This window comes from Trachurus japonicus, chromosome 15, assembly GCF_045865225.1.
Source record: "Trachurus japonicus isolate A0001 chromosome 15, Traja_1.0".
NCBI classification, from domain to species: domain Eukaryota; kingdom Metazoa; phylum Chordata; class Actinopteri; order Carangiformes; family Carangidae; genus Trachurus; species Trachurus japonicus.
Genome location: NC_140921.1, coordinates 6,300,820 through 6,321,035, shown reverse-complemented (window position 1 = coordinate 6,321,035; position 20,216 = coordinate 6,300,820). Strand labels below are relative to the sequence as shown.

The 20,216-nt window shown below is 40.3% G+C and overlaps 1 protein-coding gene across 1 annotated transcript in view; it reads left to right on the top strand.

Moving 5' to 3' along the window:
* Nucleotides 1–20,216, top strand: part of epas1b (endothelial PAS domain protein 1b) — a 58,123-nt gene that overhangs the window by 19,719 nt on the left and 18,188 nt on the right. The window contains exons 2-6 of the mRNA XM_085799370.1: nucleotides 6,046–6,236; nucleotides 11,063–11,259; nucleotides 13,039–13,126; nucleotides 16,660–16,778; nucleotides 17,838–18,040. Coding sequence (XP_085655496.1) covers nucleotides 6,046–6,236; nucleotides 11,063–11,259; nucleotides 13,039–13,126; nucleotides 16,660–16,778; nucleotides 17,838–18,040 — 798 coding nt within the window. The remainder of the gene's footprint in view (nucleotides 1–6,045; nucleotides 6,237–11,062; nucleotides 11,260–13,038; nucleotides 13,127–16,659; nucleotides 16,779–17,837; nucleotides 18,041–20,216) is intronic.

The following is a 20,216-nucleotide window of genomic DNA, read 5'->3' as shown; positions in this document are numbered from 1 at the left end:
GAGTGGCACCCTACACACACACACATGCACACATGCACACACACACACACACACACATGCACACACACACACATCCAGCAGATAGCGTATAGCAGAAGTTAGCTGTTCCAGTTGACTTGAGTGGAGGCGGTCGGCGGCCGGCCGCTCCACCATCCGCTGGCTCATCAGTAATGAGCGTTTGTGTCACCGTCGGTCGGGTTAATGAGTTTAAAGCTCAGAGAGACGAGCAGCGAGACACACTGATGGGACCGACTCTCGATAAGATAAGATAATGGAGCTTCTGTGCTCTGCCTTTCCTGTTAATTGTGCACAATCCTCTCCTTAATGTGCGTTTGCATGTTGGAAGTGCAGTTTGTGTTTCTGTGTGTGTGGAGGGGGAAGCGGTGACTCCAAACTTTGAACCAACTATGATGAAACAAATGAGTTTCACCTACTTTTTTTTTTGCAGTGTGATTTTAAGTTTCAGCATCAAAACATCTTGTAAACAGGTTTTTCTCAGCACGTCACCAAGATGTGATGATGTAAGAACTGGATACTGTGGCACAAGATGCAAAAGTAGCAAAATGTCTTTTTCTTATCCCGTCGTTTCTGACTAAACAGTGACTGAGTCCTTGTTGCTTAATTTTATTTAGCCTGCAGTAAAATATTTCACGTCAGAGGCAAATATGAAAATATCTTTGCTGTATCTTTATTATTATCTTATTTATCATTTCTTTCTCATTACACAATATGTAGTATATTTATTTGTGCAATAAATATAACAAATCAAAGTGAATCATTTATTTGGAAACAGTTTAACAGGACCCCTCCTTTTTTAGAACAGGTTTTTACTAAACTTAGTTATGATGAAGGACAGATGAATGCAATGCAAGAGTAATGTCTGGATTTAAAATATATATATATATATGTATAAATAAGTAAGTAAGTACAAAATTACAACACTAGTAACTTTACAAGTGACTTTTCAAAATGGAACAAACAATAAAGGTACGAGGAAAAGAGACACGGTGGTGATTAGAAAGGCAAAGAAAACAAAAGATTATTGAATAAAGTCAATTAAATAAACATAAACCAGCAGCCTTTACACTACAGCTGTGATTAGATGTGAAACTGGGGCAGATAAGAGCTTTTTCTCTTCTTCTTTCTGCCCCCTGAGGGTGTACGACAGCAGCACACATGCAGGTCGAGGTGCCGAGCCCTGCACTCAGTCGTAGATTAAACAGTTTTTCAGTTTGGGTTTAATGATTTTAAAAGACGTTTGTGTTTGTGTTTCCTGCTGGGTTATCTACCGATGCCACAGAAACGGTTTGCACTGAGAGGAACATGCAGGAAAGTTATTGCAGATGATTTAACGGACGACAGTTTGTCTTAAATGAGCTGAAAATGAAGGGAGGGGTCCAGACGGAGGCTCAGGTCTGTTCAGGAGGAAGAAGAGGTAGAACATGTCCTCCTGTAGAACATGGCCGCCGGCGCTCTGCATGGGACCAGAAAGTCCAGAGACGAACCAAAATAATACTTTGTGTGTGTGTGTGTGTGTGTGTGTGTTTCTCTTGGCAGTTATGCAGAGCATTGTTGGATTGAGTGAATAAAGTGCTGGTACATTGGCTCCGGTCCAAATGGACTTTGACACAGTCACTAATCAGTGTGAACACATCGAGCAACAGACTGAACTGAACGTATTTCATCTGTGGCATGATTCATAGTTTTAGGATTTTTAAACATAAGTGATTTAATAAATGAAATTAACATTTCTCTTTGTTTTGCTTTTGTGTTTTTTCCTGCACAAAGATTATAACAACATTAAACCTGAAGATACTTGAAGTAGCACTGAGCTCTTTCTGAATTCTTCTCCGATTCACTCATCTGTTGTGAACTCGTGCAGCTCGCTCATTATTAGTTTTGGCTTAATAGCCTATTTTCTTATCTTTGTGGGTTTTAGGTCTCAGAGCTCACGTGTTTGCCGTGGCTGTTCATATTTCTGCTTCATTTGTGTCTTTTGCGTTTTATTGCACAAACATTTCTCCCTTTTGCACCGTTGAATTTCTTTTATTTGTTTTTGTTGTGTGTTCCTGCATGTTGCAAGTCTGGCACAGATGCGATCTGTGCGCGATAAAGTGCGTTGTGTCACCGCAGAGGGGAGGGAGGGTATCTAAAGTTCAGCGGTGGCAGACACACACCTCGTCTGTTGTGGTTTTTTGAAGTTATGGTCGTCACAGGGCCTGCAGACAGATCAGAGGCGGGAAACGGCTGAAGGACCTGAGGTGGCTCCGGCTCCATCGGGGCCCGTGGTTTAAACGTCTTTAATCCTCCTCTGGAGACTCGTGGAGTCTTTATGAGGCCTGAAGTCACTCTGTTAACACGTCCTTAGTTTTATCACTTGGTGACAGAATAATTAGCTTTTTGTTACTGTTACTGTGGGGAGGAATAAATAACTCTACAACAGCTGCTTTATGAGCTCAATGCAACAACCTGCAGGAACATTTACTTACAACTTATCAAAAGTTGATGAAAGATGAGAAAGATTTTGTTCGACCTTCATATCGTTCATCTTGTGGCAGAAACATGGAAATATGTCATGATAAAGAGATTTTGATAATCATTTAGATATTGATATTGTGTCAGTCATACATACATACAGTATATGATAATGTAGTGAAAACCTTGTCGACCTTTTCAGTGCAAAGTCACAGACACTCTTCCACCTCCTCACACTCATGTCTGAGTTCAAAACGGATGCACAATACATAAAGTTAAAGATGAATTACTATTATTCGTTTATCAAATCTTCTAATAATATTAAGATAATATTCATACGATGAATCTTTGAAATGAAAATATCCCGGATAAAATATTAAAATCACTCATCTGTACATTTAATATTAGTCAGATAATGTGGCATTAAATCCCAGCAGCAGTTATCTGAGGGCACTTTTCCAACAGGCTGGACTCAGTGGAAAGGGGCAGAAACCTGGAGCAGATCCAGATGTTGCAAAGGTGTCTCCCATGCAGCTTGTGCTGAGTAATCATTTATTTTCCCTTTTGCGTTGTATAGAATCAGCCTTCATTGGTAACATGCCGGTTAATATACTGGTGTAAATTATGTTTTCTTAATTGTCTTTAATCAGTTTAAACAGCACAACTCCACCTGCCAGAACATTATCAAGACTTTAGTGTAGAAGTGCAATAGAAATAGAAATAAAATATATTTTTACACAAAATAAATATTGTGTCAGAACAGAACCTTTTGCTGGAATTAATATTTATTCATCAGCATGCTATGCTTGTTTGACTTGTGTTACAGATTAAAACCACTTCAGTATTCACTGCAGTATATTGACTTTGGTCATTGTCCATCCCAGTGTGCATGTGTTACATAACAGTGCTGCCATAATGCCAGTGACTTATTATTTATGACGCCTCCTCTGGTGTTGGTGTGTTGCTTCCACCTGGACATCTTTGCACACACTGAACAGACAGACAACACACACACACACACACACACACACACACACACATACAGGCTGAATGAGTGTAAGACAGAGCCCAGATCCATGTGTGATGTCCTAATATGGTTTGTTGTGCTGCTGTGTTGGATCACACGCTGAACCTCTGGACCGTCTGTCCGTCCGTCCGTCCGTCTGTTTCAGCTTCACAATCCACAATCTGACTTGTTTCATTTTTTTTGCCACTTAAAGCCAGAAAAATAAAACCATATTCTAGGAAAATTACCCAGAGTCCAGTTCACTGAGTGATGATTAGGTCTGATGGGCAGTGGTTTTGTTTTAGATTGAACTCTGTGAGATGTCACAGGTTATTTTATTATTTTTACCCATCAGGTCTCATCTTCAAGTCAACAACTGCATTAACCTGAGGAAATGAAAATAATAATCACCGGCCGGTCTCTGCTTCTTTTTTAGCTGTCGCCCACTCATAAAAGGTTCTTTTTAAAGATGAACTGTCATTCATTGAAACATGTTGTCGACTCATCGGCGGCAGTGAAGTGGCGGCGGCGGTCACCTTCCTCCGCCGGTGGCTCGGCTCCAGACACGTAGCATCCTCCTCTGTTTCCAAAGTTCACATCACATTTTGCTCAATAGGTCTTTCTCAATCCAAATCCAAATGAACAAACAAACACACGACTCAGCTCCAAGTGTCGCCTCAGTATAATTTTTTTGATTTCCCCTGTTGTTAAAATTACATGTAACAGAGGTAAATTATAGGATTTCAATATTTTTGTCACTTGTATTTGATTCATCAGAAGCTAAATTGCTTCAGTTTTTATGATTATTGATTTTAAATTATATATTTTTATGTATAAAACATTTACTACTTTTAATATTTAACACTGACATATAAATAAGTTTGTTTCTATTTATTAGGTGAGGAGATTTTAGGAGTTTTTTCAGGGTTGTGAGATGGTTTTGAGGTTAGAACAGGAGGATTGTGGGTAAAAGGGTTAGGTCAGTGTGGATCCTCACAAGAGTTACAATAACACAAGCATGTTTGTGTTTGTGTGTGTGTTTCTTAGAGACACACTTAGAGCCGTCAGAGCTTTGTGGACATTAACTCGACTCTGTTGGCGGAAACTCTTCAGACAGGAAATGAAGCAAATGGTGGCACATCTTCACAAGCATCTCTCTCTCTCTCTCTACTTCTCTTCCTCTCTTCCTCTCTCTCTCTGTCTCTCTATGATGTAAGTAAACTTAAACCATAAAAACAGTCCCACTATCGCACTGACTTCCTGTTACATCACAGGCGGAAAGAGCCCCTCCTTCAGAGAAACCCGCTGATGATAAACAAGACGTCCTTTGACTCACCTGCTTGGACTTTGCCTTTTCTGTTCCGCGGTGACTCATTGAAGTCCAACCTGACATGATGAGTCACTGTCAGGTTCTTTGACCTGTGAGATCACGGTTAACTGTTGTCACCAAACAAACCAAACAAACGTCATAATAGTATAAAATCTCTGAAATACCTATGAACATTTCTAAGTATTACTGGTTTCCCTGGATAACACAGGGCAGTTTGTGCAACGTGCTGCAGCCTTACCTCACATCTAAATGAGAGGAATACACACAAGTGAGCACGTAACGACATGGTTACTGTGTTTGAATGCACATCTTCATTTCAAGTTTAACTTTGTTATCCAGAGGAGCAATGGTGTTTTGTCCTCTTTTTCTCTTTTCTTTTTCTATTGGTTGATCAGTTTTAGTGATTTTGTATTGAGGGGAAGGATTTTATATAAGCTCTTTGGGCTTCTTTTCCTCTCCTGCACAATTATTTTTCATTATTAAATATAATTTTTGTTTTTATCATTGTGCATATGAATTAAATAAAAAAAATATTTATATATATGTTGTCCAAACATTAAAGTTTAACTTAAAAACCACAGGATACATTTGCATCTACTTCTCATCTTAGGAAGAATTTTTATTTTTAAAAAAAGAGCTTTTATTATGTGATGTCTTTATGATGTCTTTTATATTACCTTGACTTGTTTGGCTGTTTTGTTACTTGTATTGAAAAGTGCTCCACAGATAAAGCCATCTTCTTATATATTATTGATATTATTATCAATGACAGTACCTGGAAATGAATTCCCTGCATGGAAACGGGCGGATTAGGTCGCAGTGAAGAGCGCCTTGTGTTTGAACTTGTGAGTGAACCTCGGTAAACTCGCTGTGACAAACTGTGTTTGTGCTTGTCGAATCACATGAGGATTTATGATATTGGGTTCTTTGCACTGTTTAGTTGCCAACAGCGGTTTTGTACAATGGCAAAGTAGCAAAGAGCCCAGACAGTGTGTGCATTCATACAGGAATTATGGCTGCCTGACACAGATAAATCTGAGAAGTATGATTATCAACAAACTGCTGCCAGCGAACCAAGAGAGGGCTATCTGTGAGAATAACTGATTTACAGGAAAAACAACAAGAACTTTGAAAACATAACTCGCAACGATCTGTTTATGAGTTTTTCCAGTGTGACAGAACAAACTGAAGGTATAACATCCTCCTGTCTTTGCTCTTGTTGTTGTTGTTGCAGGAGCAGCTCAGAGCGACGTAAGGAGAAGTCTCGGGATGCGGCCCGCTGCAGGCGAAGCAAAGAGACGGAGGTTTTCTACGAGCTGGCTCACCAGCTGCCTCTCTCCCACAGCGTCAGCTCTCACCTGGACAAAGCCTCCATAATGAGGCTGGCTATCAGCTTCCTGCGCACACGCAAGCTGCTTGCAGTAGGTGTGTACCACGCACTACACTACACACACCTACACACACACACACGCAAGCTGCTTGCAGTAGGTGTGTACCACACACTACACTACACTACACTACACTACACCACACACACGCAAGCTGCAGTGATGTGCATTTAAATCAAAGGAAAACATGCAAATCATGGCAGGTCGCCTCGTGCAAGTTCCTTTACATCATATCTGGCCAGATGAGTGTGCGTGTGTTGAAGTGAATGAGTCTCCTCCTTCCTCTTGTCTTATTTTAAAATTAGCCGCTGAGGAAGCTCCACAAAGAGACAGGACCTATTGTTCTTGAATTCCTCCACGGCCTCGGTGTCTCCAAACGAGATCAGAGAACAACACAATTAAACAACAGCAGCAACAACAACAGTCAGTGGTCAACAACACCGCAGCAGCTGGGGTGAAAACACTGTGTAGTTTTCCTTAACAGCGTTACATAACGGTTCGTACATTCAGTTAGTCAAAGTACGTCAGCCTTCACACACCTGGACTCCATTAAACACAGGGGTCGTGTTCCATTTAAAGGTCAAATCAGTTCTTTATTTGAATTTACAAATAAGTAAATTAACATCCCACAAGCAGTGCTTCATTAAACAACAGAATCAGAAAAATTAAAATGGTAAAAAGTGGATCTAAACAATATTGTTTATGTTATATGTCATTATTTTTTCATACTTAAAAATCTTAGAAAACCAAAACATCCCAAAACTATCAAAGAAGAAATTGTACATTAAATGTGTAATTTAGATATTATTTAATTGACATTGAAAGTTTCTGAAGAATATCTTGATAGACACCAATATTTACTCTAAATATTTTGTGATTGTAAATTATCTAATTTAAATTAAAAAAAGAAGCATATTTTGCTGCTCCAGTTGTCTAACAGCAGTTGTTTTTTTTACTATACAGTATAAAAAAAACTCTGTGTTATGCAAAAGGGTTCAAAAAATGTTCCAGTGGTATCTACTGTAGTTATGTGGATAGTTTCAGTTTCATGTTCCAAGATTTCCAGATAATATCTAAACCTGCACCTACGCCACCCTAACAACACAATGAAGGTAAATTAAAGTGTGTTTGTGGGGCGGTGGTGAGAAATTACATCACAAAGACCGTTCTGGATATTTATTTTGGGTGAACAGACCCTTTAAATTCAACATTAAAAAGGGTCAAAGTTCCTGAAAATCAAGATTTTAAACTTGTACAAAAGCAAAGAGGGATTCGGAGTAAGGAGGAGGGGACGAGGAATGAGGAAGGATGGAGGCAGAAGGAAAGAAGAAAGCCTAGCTATGATGAAAAAGAGAGGAGGCATAAGAAGCAAGAGGAGGAGGAGGAGTAAAGGTAATGAGGGTAGGAAAGCGGTGGGTGAGGGAGGAGGAGAGGACAGGGAGATCCGTGAGATGCAGCAGCAGATAGAGCGTTATCGGGCCGGTTTGATTGCTCCGTGATGGAAGGAGAGATTGGAGAGGAAGCGAAGAGCTCTGCCCATCGTTCGGCTGGTGCTGGCATTAAACCCTGCTAGCCATAACACCCGACTGCCTTGGCGCCAAACATGCTGGCATGCACACTCACACACACACACATACACACACAGACACACACACACACACATACACACTCCTACACACACTGTATAGTATGCACCCACTGTATGCAGGCTGCTGCAGGGAACACCTCCGTTATATAACATGAGCTCGGCTGGTTGGTTGGTTGAAACCCAAAGAACACTTGATGTACAGATTAGGAACCACTCGAGAAATGACTGGGATGTATTTCTTTCCTGATTAGAGCAAGTTCAAAAATATCGTTAGGCTCCACTTGTGTGTGTGTTTGGGCTTCTGAAATACTTTTTTGGAAATACTGTACACTTCCATCCTGAGTCACATCTGAAGATAAATATCAATTTACTCCATGAGTGAGTTCAATGAGTTTGTGATGTGTTTGTTTAACTAGATAAGCTCGAAGATAAAGAAAAAAAAAAGTGAGGGAAGTTGTTAAACTTAATTAAACGTTTTAATGTTTTACATACAGTCATCCGTCTAAAAAAATGAATCACAAGCTGCACAAATAGCATCTTGTTATTTTAGGATGTGATTAGCATATAGCTTAGCACAGAGAGAGAGAGGAAAGCTTTGCACTTTAAGCCGTTTTATTTACTGATTGTACCTTCCTCATTTGACATAATGCTGCCTAATTAGGCCAGTTTTTAGCCTAGCTTAGCACAACAGCCACATCTGTTCATCAATTCATCTGGCTTCTTTTTTAGTTGAGCAATTTTGTCAAAATTGTCAATTGTAGAAATTTTAATTAATTTGAACATTGTTATTTAAAAAGTAGTTTGGAATAAGAAATCTTCTTTATCGTAGCATTAAGGCTGGATATGGTCTGGTTTATTAGCCTACATGTCTTAGCAAGGCTAAAACTGCTGGCATGGCTGTCAAAATTAAAACAGTGGAAGTGCAGCTAAGTCTTACAGTAAAAACACATTAAATATAATTTAATATGCAAATAAGATGGCTTTAATGTGAATAAGAAGGCAAACAATATATTTCCCAAACACTGTTTTATTGATTTTTCTTTTTTAGGATCTAAGTCTTTTTAAAACCTCATTTCCACTTAATGTTTTTAAAATATTAAAGGAGCTATTTGTAAGTTTAGCTATTGCTACACAGCCAATATTAGACAGTGACTTGGTATCAGAAAAGGTCAACGTAGTCTTACTGGGCTGAAGCTGGCTGGATGCTTTCCACTACTGGAGACAGCTTTGGGTAAATAAAGGATGAGATTTGACACTGAACTTGTAACATTTCCTCTAAACTGTTAAACATACTGATGTTAATGCTAATGATTTGCTATGGAGCGATTGGAGAAACAAATGGCTCCTTTAATTGATGTGATTCCTTATTGTAGGAGAACTAATGTTTATTATTAGTAGATTCAGCTTTCAGCAGCCTATATTGTAGCCCATTAGTATAAAATTAGTAGCTGACAGGCTTTTACACAACATCATTTAGCGACATTGAAGTCTTCCTTTTTCTTCTTGTTTTTTTTGTTTTGTTATGAAACTTGAAGAATGAAAACGTGACATTTGAGCCTCAGTCACTGTAGCGCAGATCAGAGGCAGCATGACGTTAACAAGGTTTCCTCTGACGGTTTTGTTTGGTGTTACACACCCTGAATTTGGTCTTTTCAAGTCTTCTGTTTGAAACTGTTCTGAGAGAAAAGCTGCTGTCAAACCCAGAGGACAAATCTGTCACATCACATACTGTCCTAAGTCATAACCTGTTAGTGAGTCGTGTGTGACGCTGCTGCTGCTGCTGTGTCACTTCTTCAGTCTGTTCAGTACAACGGAACAAAATAGTTTAAAGGGATAGTTCACCCAAAATTGAAATTTCACTCATTATCTACTCACCCTCATGTCGACTAAGGGCTGGGAGAAGTTTCAGAGTCCTCCGTGGCTTCTCTGAGTTACGGGGGGGTCCGTGCAGCAGTATTTGTCCATATAATGGTTGTGAATGGATACCAACTTTCTTCGTCCAAAAAGACACACCAAAAAACATCCAAATACCTCCATGCTGCTCTTATGTAATGTCCCTCTTGTATTGAAGCCCCGACATAAGAAATTGTTCTGAAAAAAATTAAATAAGTCTATATTTTAAGCTTGTTTGTAGCGGAAGCTCCCAGTGTCTCGGTTCACTGCACTTCCTCGGCGGAACAATTTCTCATGTTGGGGATTCAATACAAGAGGGACATTACAGACGAGCAGTATGGAGGTATTTGGATGTTTTTTGGTGTGTCTTTTTGGATGAAGAAAGTTGGTATCCATTGACAACCATTATATGGACAAATACTGCTGTGCAAACTGTGTGTAACTCAGAGAAGGTGCAGATAACTCTGAAACTTCTCCCAGCCCTTAGTGGACATGAGGGTGAGTATAGTGAAATTTCAATTTTGGGTGAACTATCCCTTTAAATAAAGATAGAGAGGAACATGATTATCAGAGCAGCAGCTGTGCTGTCCCTATCAAACGTTCTTTTCTGCACCCTATTATTTTGAAACGAGGGCGGTTACGCAACCAAAGAACAAGAGAGAGAGAAGAAAAGTGCAACTCAGTCCAAATGACTGGTAATCACGGCTAAGTATTTAGGCCAAAGGTGCCGCTGGTCTCTGGACCGGGGCCCCGAGGGTCTCCGCAGCTCCCCGGGGCGCATGAGAAAGCTCTGGCTCCCCTGGGGGTCGACGCTCCAAACTCCATCCCCAGGCTGCGCTGGGAGCCCTGAGAGTCTCTCTTATCTGAGGGAAGCACACTGGAGGAATTGCAAACTTCCCACCCTCCACCCCCCCGATCAACTACTGGGCTTTGTTCAGCATGAAGCCACCACACACACACATACACGCACACACATACACACACACACATTCCCACTTGAACCAGGCCGGTCGCTCTGCAGTGAGACACACTGGAGTCTCTGTGTGTAAATGTTTGGATCTTGCACTGTACATATTTGAACATAATTGCATAATATGTAAGTTGCGCTCTAAAAGTGGGCAGCTATTATGAATGCTTGTGTAGTGTAGTGTAGTTTGGGTATAATTTGTCAGGGCTGGGGATCAGTCAGGAGTGGCCTGAGACACAGGAAGAAGCTGCACTGGTTTGTTTTGGCCCCGAGCCAAAGCTTCAATAAGGAAAACAAGTCTGGTGTGTGCACACACGCAAACACAGAAACACACTCACACACATTCACAATGATATTATTTTATAATCGGCATTGAATGAGAGAAACAACCCTGCCTTGTTTTGTTTCCCTCCAGGCTGCAACAACAACAGCAGCAACAGCAGCAGCAGCAGCAGCAGCAGCAGCAGCAGCAGCAGCACCGACGCCGACGAAGACGGACAGATGGACAGTCTGTACCTGAAGTCTCTGGAGGGCTTCGTCACCGTGGTAACATCAGACGGCGACATTGTATTCCTGTCTGAGAACATCAACAAGTTCATGGGGCTCACACAGGTACACAACCATTAAAGAAAACACAGAAAAAAAACCCAACAGTCACATGCAGACATTGATAAAAGTGACAGACATGAGTTTCTCTCTCTCTTTCTCTCTTTCCTTTGTTTCCTTGTCTTATGAGATGTAAGTAATTGTATATATTTAGCATTTTATGTGAGAAGGGGAAGGGAAAGCAGATGGAGGGTTGCACACCAGACGATCCCGGGCAGAGACAGGGATGTAAACTGTCAGTCAGACAGGACTGTTGTGTCTGTGTGAAATGCCTCTCATACCAGCAGTGGGTCTTCAGTCCACACACACACACACACACAGTTTCAACTCTGAACACACACAGACTTTTTTTTTTAATGAGTTACCATGGCGTGTTCAGGTTTGTGATGGACTAGGCAGCTGACATGTTTACATACAGCACATGAAGACATACTCGGTTTTATTAATAACCAGGCTGCTGCATTAAAGATAGATAGATAGATAGGTTTTATTTGTCATTCTTATGCGTCACATAAAAACGAAATTATGTTTCACACATCCACCGTTCGAGATCAAGATCAGTGCATTAATTTCAACAATAAATAAGTAAAACATGTATAATTAAAAACAACATATAAAATGAATGATTATAAATAAAAGAGAATAAAAGTTATCATTAGATAAACACTCTAAAAAATCAGTTAATTCACATTCTTTTGTTAAGGAGTCTAAAGGTTTGAGACCCAGCACGATGTGTTGAAGAAACCACGACTCATTATTCTTCATTTTTATGCAGTTAAGGTTAAAAATGAAGAAATGTATTTTAAACATTTTGAAAATTAGAATTTATACGTGGCTAATTTAACATTTTTTTGGTTGTAGCAATAAAATGGCTGGGAGGTTATGTGCGTCTTTGATTTAATACACTGCAAAAAGTCAAAATCTTACCAAGAATGTCTAATTTTATTTATTGTCTTATTTCCAGTCAAAACGAATCTCATTCTACTTAAAATAAGACTCATCACATTAAAAAGTAGCTTGTTTTTAGACACTTTTTAACTTGTTTCAAGCATATGTTCACTTAAAATAATCTGATAGTGCATCAAGTTTTTCTTCCTTATTACAAGCACAAAAAAAACTTTTATTTCAAGTGAAGATTTGTTTGAAACAAGTGAAAGTTATCTGACAACAAGTTCATTTTTAGGTGATGAGTCTTATTTTAAATGGAAAGAAATTAGTTTTGACTACAAATGAGACATTTTACAAGAAATAAGACAAATATTCTTGGAAAGATCTTGAGTTTTTGCAGTGTATGAACAGCAACAGTAGAAATTGACTGACATTGAATAAGTAATTTAAATCTCAGTGACAGTAATAAAGCAGAATTTGGGTTGTTGTTGATATATATATATTTTTTTTTTCCAAGAACACATTTTATAACCAAACCCTACTGGGATATAACAACCCATGTGTGGGTCGGCCCCCTTTTTTTTAACTCACTGTTACAAAAATAAACCAACAGAGGTGGGTTTGGAGGAGAACATGTCCAGTAAATACTGGAACAGAGGCCACTCTGTTTTCTAATTGTTGTTGTTGTTGTTGTGGATTTTGTTTGTTATTCCTCACACTCACAACCCAGTTTTTCTCCAGTTTATCCCAAACAGTCCACTGTTGTTGCTGCCAGACGTGAAAAAACGAAGCACGTCTAACTTGAAAACACTGACACTCATAGTGTTTTTGTTTTAAAGGGATGTTTTAAAGGTTTTTTATGTTAAATTATTGTTGTGTGTTTTTTTAATCTTTCAGGTGGAGCTCACTGGTCACAGCATCTTTGACTTCACTCATCCATGTGACCATGAGGAGATCAGAGAAAACCTCAGCCTGAAGACAGCTGGTCAGTCCACACACAGACCTTACTGTCATTTAAATTCTTAATACGTCATTATCACTCTTCTTCTTCCACCGTAGAGCTTATTTATTTTACTCTGGAAATTCAACCACAGGATTAAATCTAATCCGCCTGTGTCCATAAAATGTATTAATGACATGGAAATCTGCCCAGTAGATGAGCAACGTTTTATGGGGTCGGAGGAAAACACACAGCAGGTAAAGAGCAGGTAGATCCTCTCGAGTGGGAAATCCCCAAACACTTCCTGTTTGTATGTCAAAAAAAAAATAAGTTAAAGGGACAACGAGGAGTTTTGGAAAAGCAAAGCGTTTTCACACTACATCTATGAGCCTCCGCGCACCGTGAAATTCTTTGACCGGCGCAAGACAGACTCATGTTTTCATTCATCAAGAATTAAAGTCAGAGGTTGGAAGACGATCACAGACCGTCGTAGTTCTGTCCATAAACGGCGATTCGGCGGCGTTATTCTCATGACTCGCCACAAAACCGAAAGTAAAGAAACGCTGGTCGGCTCGCCCAGCATCTCCACCACCACTAATAATAACAAAATAACGATAGAGGCAAAATGATATATTTATCGAAAATGGGCCCATTAACAAGTGTGGGTAGCGGAGATTCATCCACATTAATATGAGACTTTTTTATAATCAAATAGAAACTCCTCGTTGTCCCTTTAAAGAAAAAGAAAAAACATATAATTTCCTTCGGTCGCTTGCTGTTTATTAAAATCTATTATTAGAAATCAACTATAATTTGAACACAAAGCCTCAGAACAAATAAGGAAAAGTTAGAGCAAACATAAAAATGGGGCAAAGAGACTAGATTCAGCTGTTTTTATACTTCACAAATCAATTAAGTTTGGTTATATATTATTAAATCTTACAATTATAAGACCTGTTGACCTGTTGGCAGCGCTGGAGGAAACTGGTCTTTCCAGATGACACTCGGCCCAGCGGTCGTCTTTTCTTGCCCTCGTGCACATCCTCTGAGCCTCCTGGAGGGAGGGGCCTGCAGCTCTCTAACGCAGTAAATATCCATAAAGCTTGGCATGTTCAAGGGCCGATGTGAAGCCCTGGGGCCTCTAAATAAATCATCATCCTCATTTAAAGACCCCCCTTCCCACCACCACTCAGCAGCAGCGCTCACTCTTCTGCATACTGGGACAGAAACCAATCCAAAGAAAACATGGCAGGAAAAAACATACAGTGCATGTTGGGTGTTATGTAATAAATTCTATCTCATGGAACAAGTGTCCAGAACAAACATGAGGGTCGGACATCGTATAGAGAGGAAAGATATAGAAGAGGAGTGTGTGTGTGGGAGCTGCTGTGTTGGTGAGGGGGAAAGACGATAAGAAGCTGTGAAGGCTGAGAAGACGAGAAAAGACACACACACACACAGAACGAGAGAGAGAGAGAGAAGGGGAGAAACTACTGTAGGCATTATCTGCTGGAGATAATGAACATGGTATGTTGCAGAAAGTCACACACACAAGATATGAGTTAAGAAGACACGTATGACACACATACGACATGTTTCCTGCCGAGTTTACTCAGAAAAGACGGGAAAATAAATGTGTAACTGAGGTTTACCAATAGGAAAACATGCTCTCTCGCGCTCCCTTTCTTTCTCTTACACACATACACACATTCCCACACACTCGCACTCACTCTTACTAAACTGCAGTTAATGACTCTTATCAGCAGTGGCCGCAAAACACACACAAGTGGAACAATACGTTATGTTTTAAAGCCCCTTTTCCCTCTTCAGCACACTTTTTTTCTTTATTCCCTCAGTGAGGAGAGAAGTTGTGGGTCGCTCGGTTTGTTTTAAGTGCAACTATATTAAGATAAAAGACACACAGGAGGCGAGTGTTGCAGCTCGACAAAAGACACACTTCACCACTTTGCTGTGTGGCTGCAGCTCCGGGGCTGAACTCTGACCCTGTGATGTAACAGCTTGGCCCCGTTTCAGGTCCTCAGCGCAGGCGTGTGTGTATGTGTGTGGGAGAGAGGCCTCAGTGAGTCTAAACCTTGACTATCGATGTGGCTGTTCAGGGGAGCAAAGACGGATAAAAGAAGGATTCAGGGGCGGTGCGTGGCGCAGTGGGTAGAGCGGCCGCCCCATGTAGAGGCTACAGTCCTCGCCGCAGGCGTCCCCGGTTCGAATCCCGCGTCGGGCAGACCTTTCCTGCGTGTCATTCCCCCTCTCTCTGCCTCCCCATTTCCTGTCTATCTCTACTGTCATCACTATCAAATAAAGGCAAAAAAGCCGAAAAATATACTTAAAAAAAAAAAAAAGAAGGATTCAAATCTTGTTTATTTATTTATATATTCATTTTGCCTTAAAGCAGATAACAGCGGCACGGCCGTTTCGGCTAATGCTGTGTTCAAGGCAGGCTTTTGAAACCGTAAGTTACAGCTTCAAGTCACAACTACGACTTGGTAGCGTTCCAGGTAACCCGTAGCTCGTGTTTTTACCGTCCTGTTGTCTGTGAAAGTTCCCTATAACGGCCACTCGTAACTTCCGACCCGTGAACTCGTACCAGATCGAACTGGTATGACTTCACAGGAAGGAAAAACACAAAGTACGAGTTTCCTTGAACGCACCATGAGTTAGCAGCCCCCGCCCTTGTCAGGCATCAATTGGTCCTCGTGCTACGTCACCACATTCACGCGCATCCCTTGGCTGCACACACAGCCCTTCATGCCGTTCTCTCCCCTCATTGGATAACACTTGTATCCCACAAGGAAAATTTTCTCCTCGGGTTACAGCAGAGCAGAGTGACGGAGAGACTCGTGTTTAGGCTGAAATACTTCATGTAAGTGATTGCTGACGGAAAATAGGACTATTTAGGACTTATATTAACAAAAACATTCCACTGATATCTGCTTTAATTATACGGATGTGAATATTAATAGGAACGTGAAGCTGCTGTCAAGTTGGAGGAAAGTTAAATTAAAATGATTAAACTATAAAAGAGAAAGTTGCAAAGAAAAAGACACACACATTTGTTAATTTATGAATTTATCACCAAAAACTTGGGAAATAAATTGAGTAATGGTGTGAATTGTTTTCCTCTAACTAATGCCTTGTTTTTTTTATTTATTGTTTTTCCTTTTACAAAGCATTTTATAAAGTAACACAACATGAACATGGGGTGTTTTCTGTCACAATATTACAGCAAAGTAGTTAACCAATCAAGTACATCTTGATATAGAAAAGAAACTTAAACAACAGAAGGGCGTTTCAGGGAAATGTACACTTTCCATTGCTTCCAGATGTCATTGAATTTAGATTGCTGGAGCCTCATTGAAAAAGTGATTCTTTCCATTACATACACATTGTAAATAATATCATACCATCATCTATAGATGGGATGTCTGGCTTGAGCCATTTCTTTGTAATTGCTTTTCTAGCAGCTAGACTCGGTATAAATGCCTTGTTTTTTTTTTTTTGTTCTGCAGGAGTGACACTGGTTTAATCATCATTCACCCTCCTGTGACTTTGTTTTTCAGGCAGCGGCTTTGGTAAAAAAGGCAAAGAGCTGAGCACCGAGCGAGATTTCTTCATGAGGATGAAATGCACGGTGACCAACAGAGGACGCACCGTCAACCTCAAGTCAGCCAGCTGGAAGGTGAGGGAGAGCCAGCACATCTGCAACATCTGTGCATGAAAAAACACACCGATACATTCCTGCGCGGATGATGATGATGCTGCCGCGTCCAGGTCCAGGTGGCTGCAGAGCAGATCTGTGGCCGCCGAAGCGCTTTGGCTCGAGATGAAGCAATTAAGCGACATGAGGCAGATATTGAGAACAGCAAGCCAGAGAGAAATATCTTCCTCTCAAACTGATTTATGTTGATAATATTTAGAAGCATGAGGAGGGGAAGTGATCCAGTAATTCTCCAGAAAATGCAAAAATTTGATGAAAGTTTGGAAAATGGACATCATTTAACAATTTTTTCTGCTCCTCTGTCGTGTGAATGATTACACATGAAATGAAATTTGTCTTCAATCTGCGTCAGAATCAAGAAATGAAATGAACCAGCACAAATTAGATTTAAAAAAAAACTTGGTAAATATGGCCGTGGATGAACTAAATATGTCCAAGGCTGCAAGAGGTTTAAGATCAGGTCAGTAGAGGTGCAGGTCAGGCTTCATTTTTTTCATTTCATTTATTGTTTATTTGATGAGGACAATGCACATTAATGAACAATTAGTGATGTGCACATCACATCATATACAGTATATACCGGGTTTAGCTAGTCCTCACATTTAAAGACAGACAGACATACCGTACAAAGAGATAACAATGGTAAGCTACCTGCATAAGTGTAAGAGAAACACATAGTAATAGCAGCAGTTACAACAATAAGAGAACAGATAGCAACCTGCATAAATATAAAAGAGGAGTAGCAGCAGTACTAGCAGCATTTGTATCAATAAAAAAATAGGAAATAAGAAAACGGGTAAGAATGCCATGCATAGCTGCATGGCATTGTTACCTGCATAAATATAAGAGAAAACAAAGTGTTAGCAGCAGTTTCACAGTAAAATTGCATAAAAAATAACATATGATAAGAGATAAGGGCTACAGTAATACTGTATTAAAGTGCTGCTAGATATTTAATTCATGGGTGCAAATTTGATGGGACAGTCCTTCACTGTGTGCGCGCTTCATTTCTCCCTCCAGGTGCTGCACTGCACCGGACACTTGAAGATGTACACCAGCTGCCCTCCCAGAGTGCTGTGCGGCTTCAAAGAGCCTCCGCTCACCTGCGCGGTCCTGATGTGCGAGCCCATCCCGCACCCATCCAACATCGACACGCCTCTGGACAGCAAGACCTTCCTGAGCAGACACAGCATGGACATGAAGTTCACTTACTGCGACGAGAGGTGGGTGGGATACACACAAACACAAAAACCTTTCTATCAACTTTTTTTTGTTCATTTTTTTATCTTTCTTTGAAAATTGAACAATTGAGACCAGTTTTATCGATACAAGTAGATGTTTTTTGTTAAAAAGGAAGAACTCAGCTTTGGATCTTCTGTTATAGAGCTTTATACTTGAAAACACGCACATACACTTTCATTTTGTGTACAGAAAACACACTTACGCACTGGTATATGAGTACACAATGAAAAAATATATGGATATATTAGCTTCATGCAAACGTCTATAGAAAAATACATTCAGATGCTAACGGTTAGCATCGAGTCATCGACCAGTTACTGACAACACATTAAAGAATTAACTCAACTTTAGCAACTTTGTCTGTGTATTGCTGACAGTAACTATGACAACAACGACAACTTTTACCAAACTACAGCAACTTTTAAGGGACAATAAAGGCTGAACTCACACCACTTACATTTTAACAGATAGACAGCACATCTAATGTCAATGAACTTTTATAAAAAGTTCATTTCCAGCATTTAAAGGAAAGCATCTTCATGCCAGTTAAAACACAATCCTTAAAAGTAGCTATAAAACAAACACAAGCTACACACACTTAAACACACACCTACACACACACACTGATTGCAGTGTGCTGACTGACTCCGTTTGACTTGGCATGGATCTCATGGGAAATGTAAGCCAGAGATGAAACATTAATACTTTAATACGATGCTGTCACGACATTGTTAGATTGTGTGTGCCAAGTGTTTCTGATCACACACACACACACACACCAGCAGACAAACTGACTCACACACACACACTCACACACACACACACACACACACACACACATAGAAAACACACACATTCCTGTATTTCAAAGCTGTCAGTCACGCTGCTATTTGACATCACTTCAGCCATGACACTGGCAACTCAGAGCTGCCTATTCTGTATGTATATTGTGTGTGTCACCATGACAACGACCAACATCGCATATGAAATAATTCGTCCTTTTTGTGGCTCCAACTCCATCTTTGATACGGACACCATGTTGGAGCCAAAGAACTGGTTCGGAGTTACACAATCACATGCACGCAAACCTGTGTAATCTTATCAAGCTGCTCATGCAGGACAAAGGTTTCTTTTGGAGGAGAGTGAGTGTGCACTTGTGTGTGTTGCGCGCACACACGCGTCCGTGCGTGACCGTGCTACAAACAAACAAGGACCCATTTTCCTCTTTTTTTTCGCCTTTTCGGTGCAATTTAATAGCTGCCCAAATCTTCTCTCCAATTACGCAAATGAGTTTATTGTAGGTGGGTCGACTCGCCCTTCTGGCTCAGCGGAGACTTACACTCATTAGGGAAGGGGACAGAAAGTTTCTTTAGCTCATGTCTGGCAGAGTGAGTGGTGGTTGAACCAGGGTAAAGGAGGGAAGGAAGGAAGGAAGGAAGGAGGGACAAAGAAAGAGTGAGAGGAGGAGGAAAACTGGAAATTGAGTGGAGAAAGAGAGAAAGAGGCCAAACCTGTGCAGCCTTTCATCACTTTGCAGAAAAGTCCTGCAAATATCGTACACTAACAACTTACACCAGACAAAAGGTCTGTTTGCAATATACTGTTAAATGTCCCTTTGATTATAGATCAGCTATAGGTTCTATATTAATACTGTTAAAGGGATAGTATCATTTTTTAAAGTGGGGTTGTATGATCTACAAATAGCCCCTAAGTACTTTAATTACAGTAGAAGACTCTCTGCACTCCTCCCGTTAGCAACACCTGCCCAGAGGTTTACAACATACAGTGTTGTGAACAGACCCAAAGAAACGGCCTATTTTCGTGGCCTAAAAGAGGTTTTACCTGAAAAAAAATACACACTTCCATTGTTTGCTATAATATAATTTTTTCCAGCCCTTCAAAGTGCAGGAAAAACACAGTTTTTATTTGGAGCTAACCAACTGCTAATCGGCGGGCGCTAACCCTGGGCCGGAGGGATACGTGAGTTGGTTAGGTCCAAATAAAAACTGCATTTTTCCTGCACTTTGAGGGGCTGGAAAAAATTATTAAATCTCTGGGCAGGGCTATGGGCTGGCGTTGCTAACGGGAGGAGTGTAGAGAGTCTGCTACTGCAATTAAAGTACTTAGGGGCTATTTGTACCCACTTTAAAAAAACTG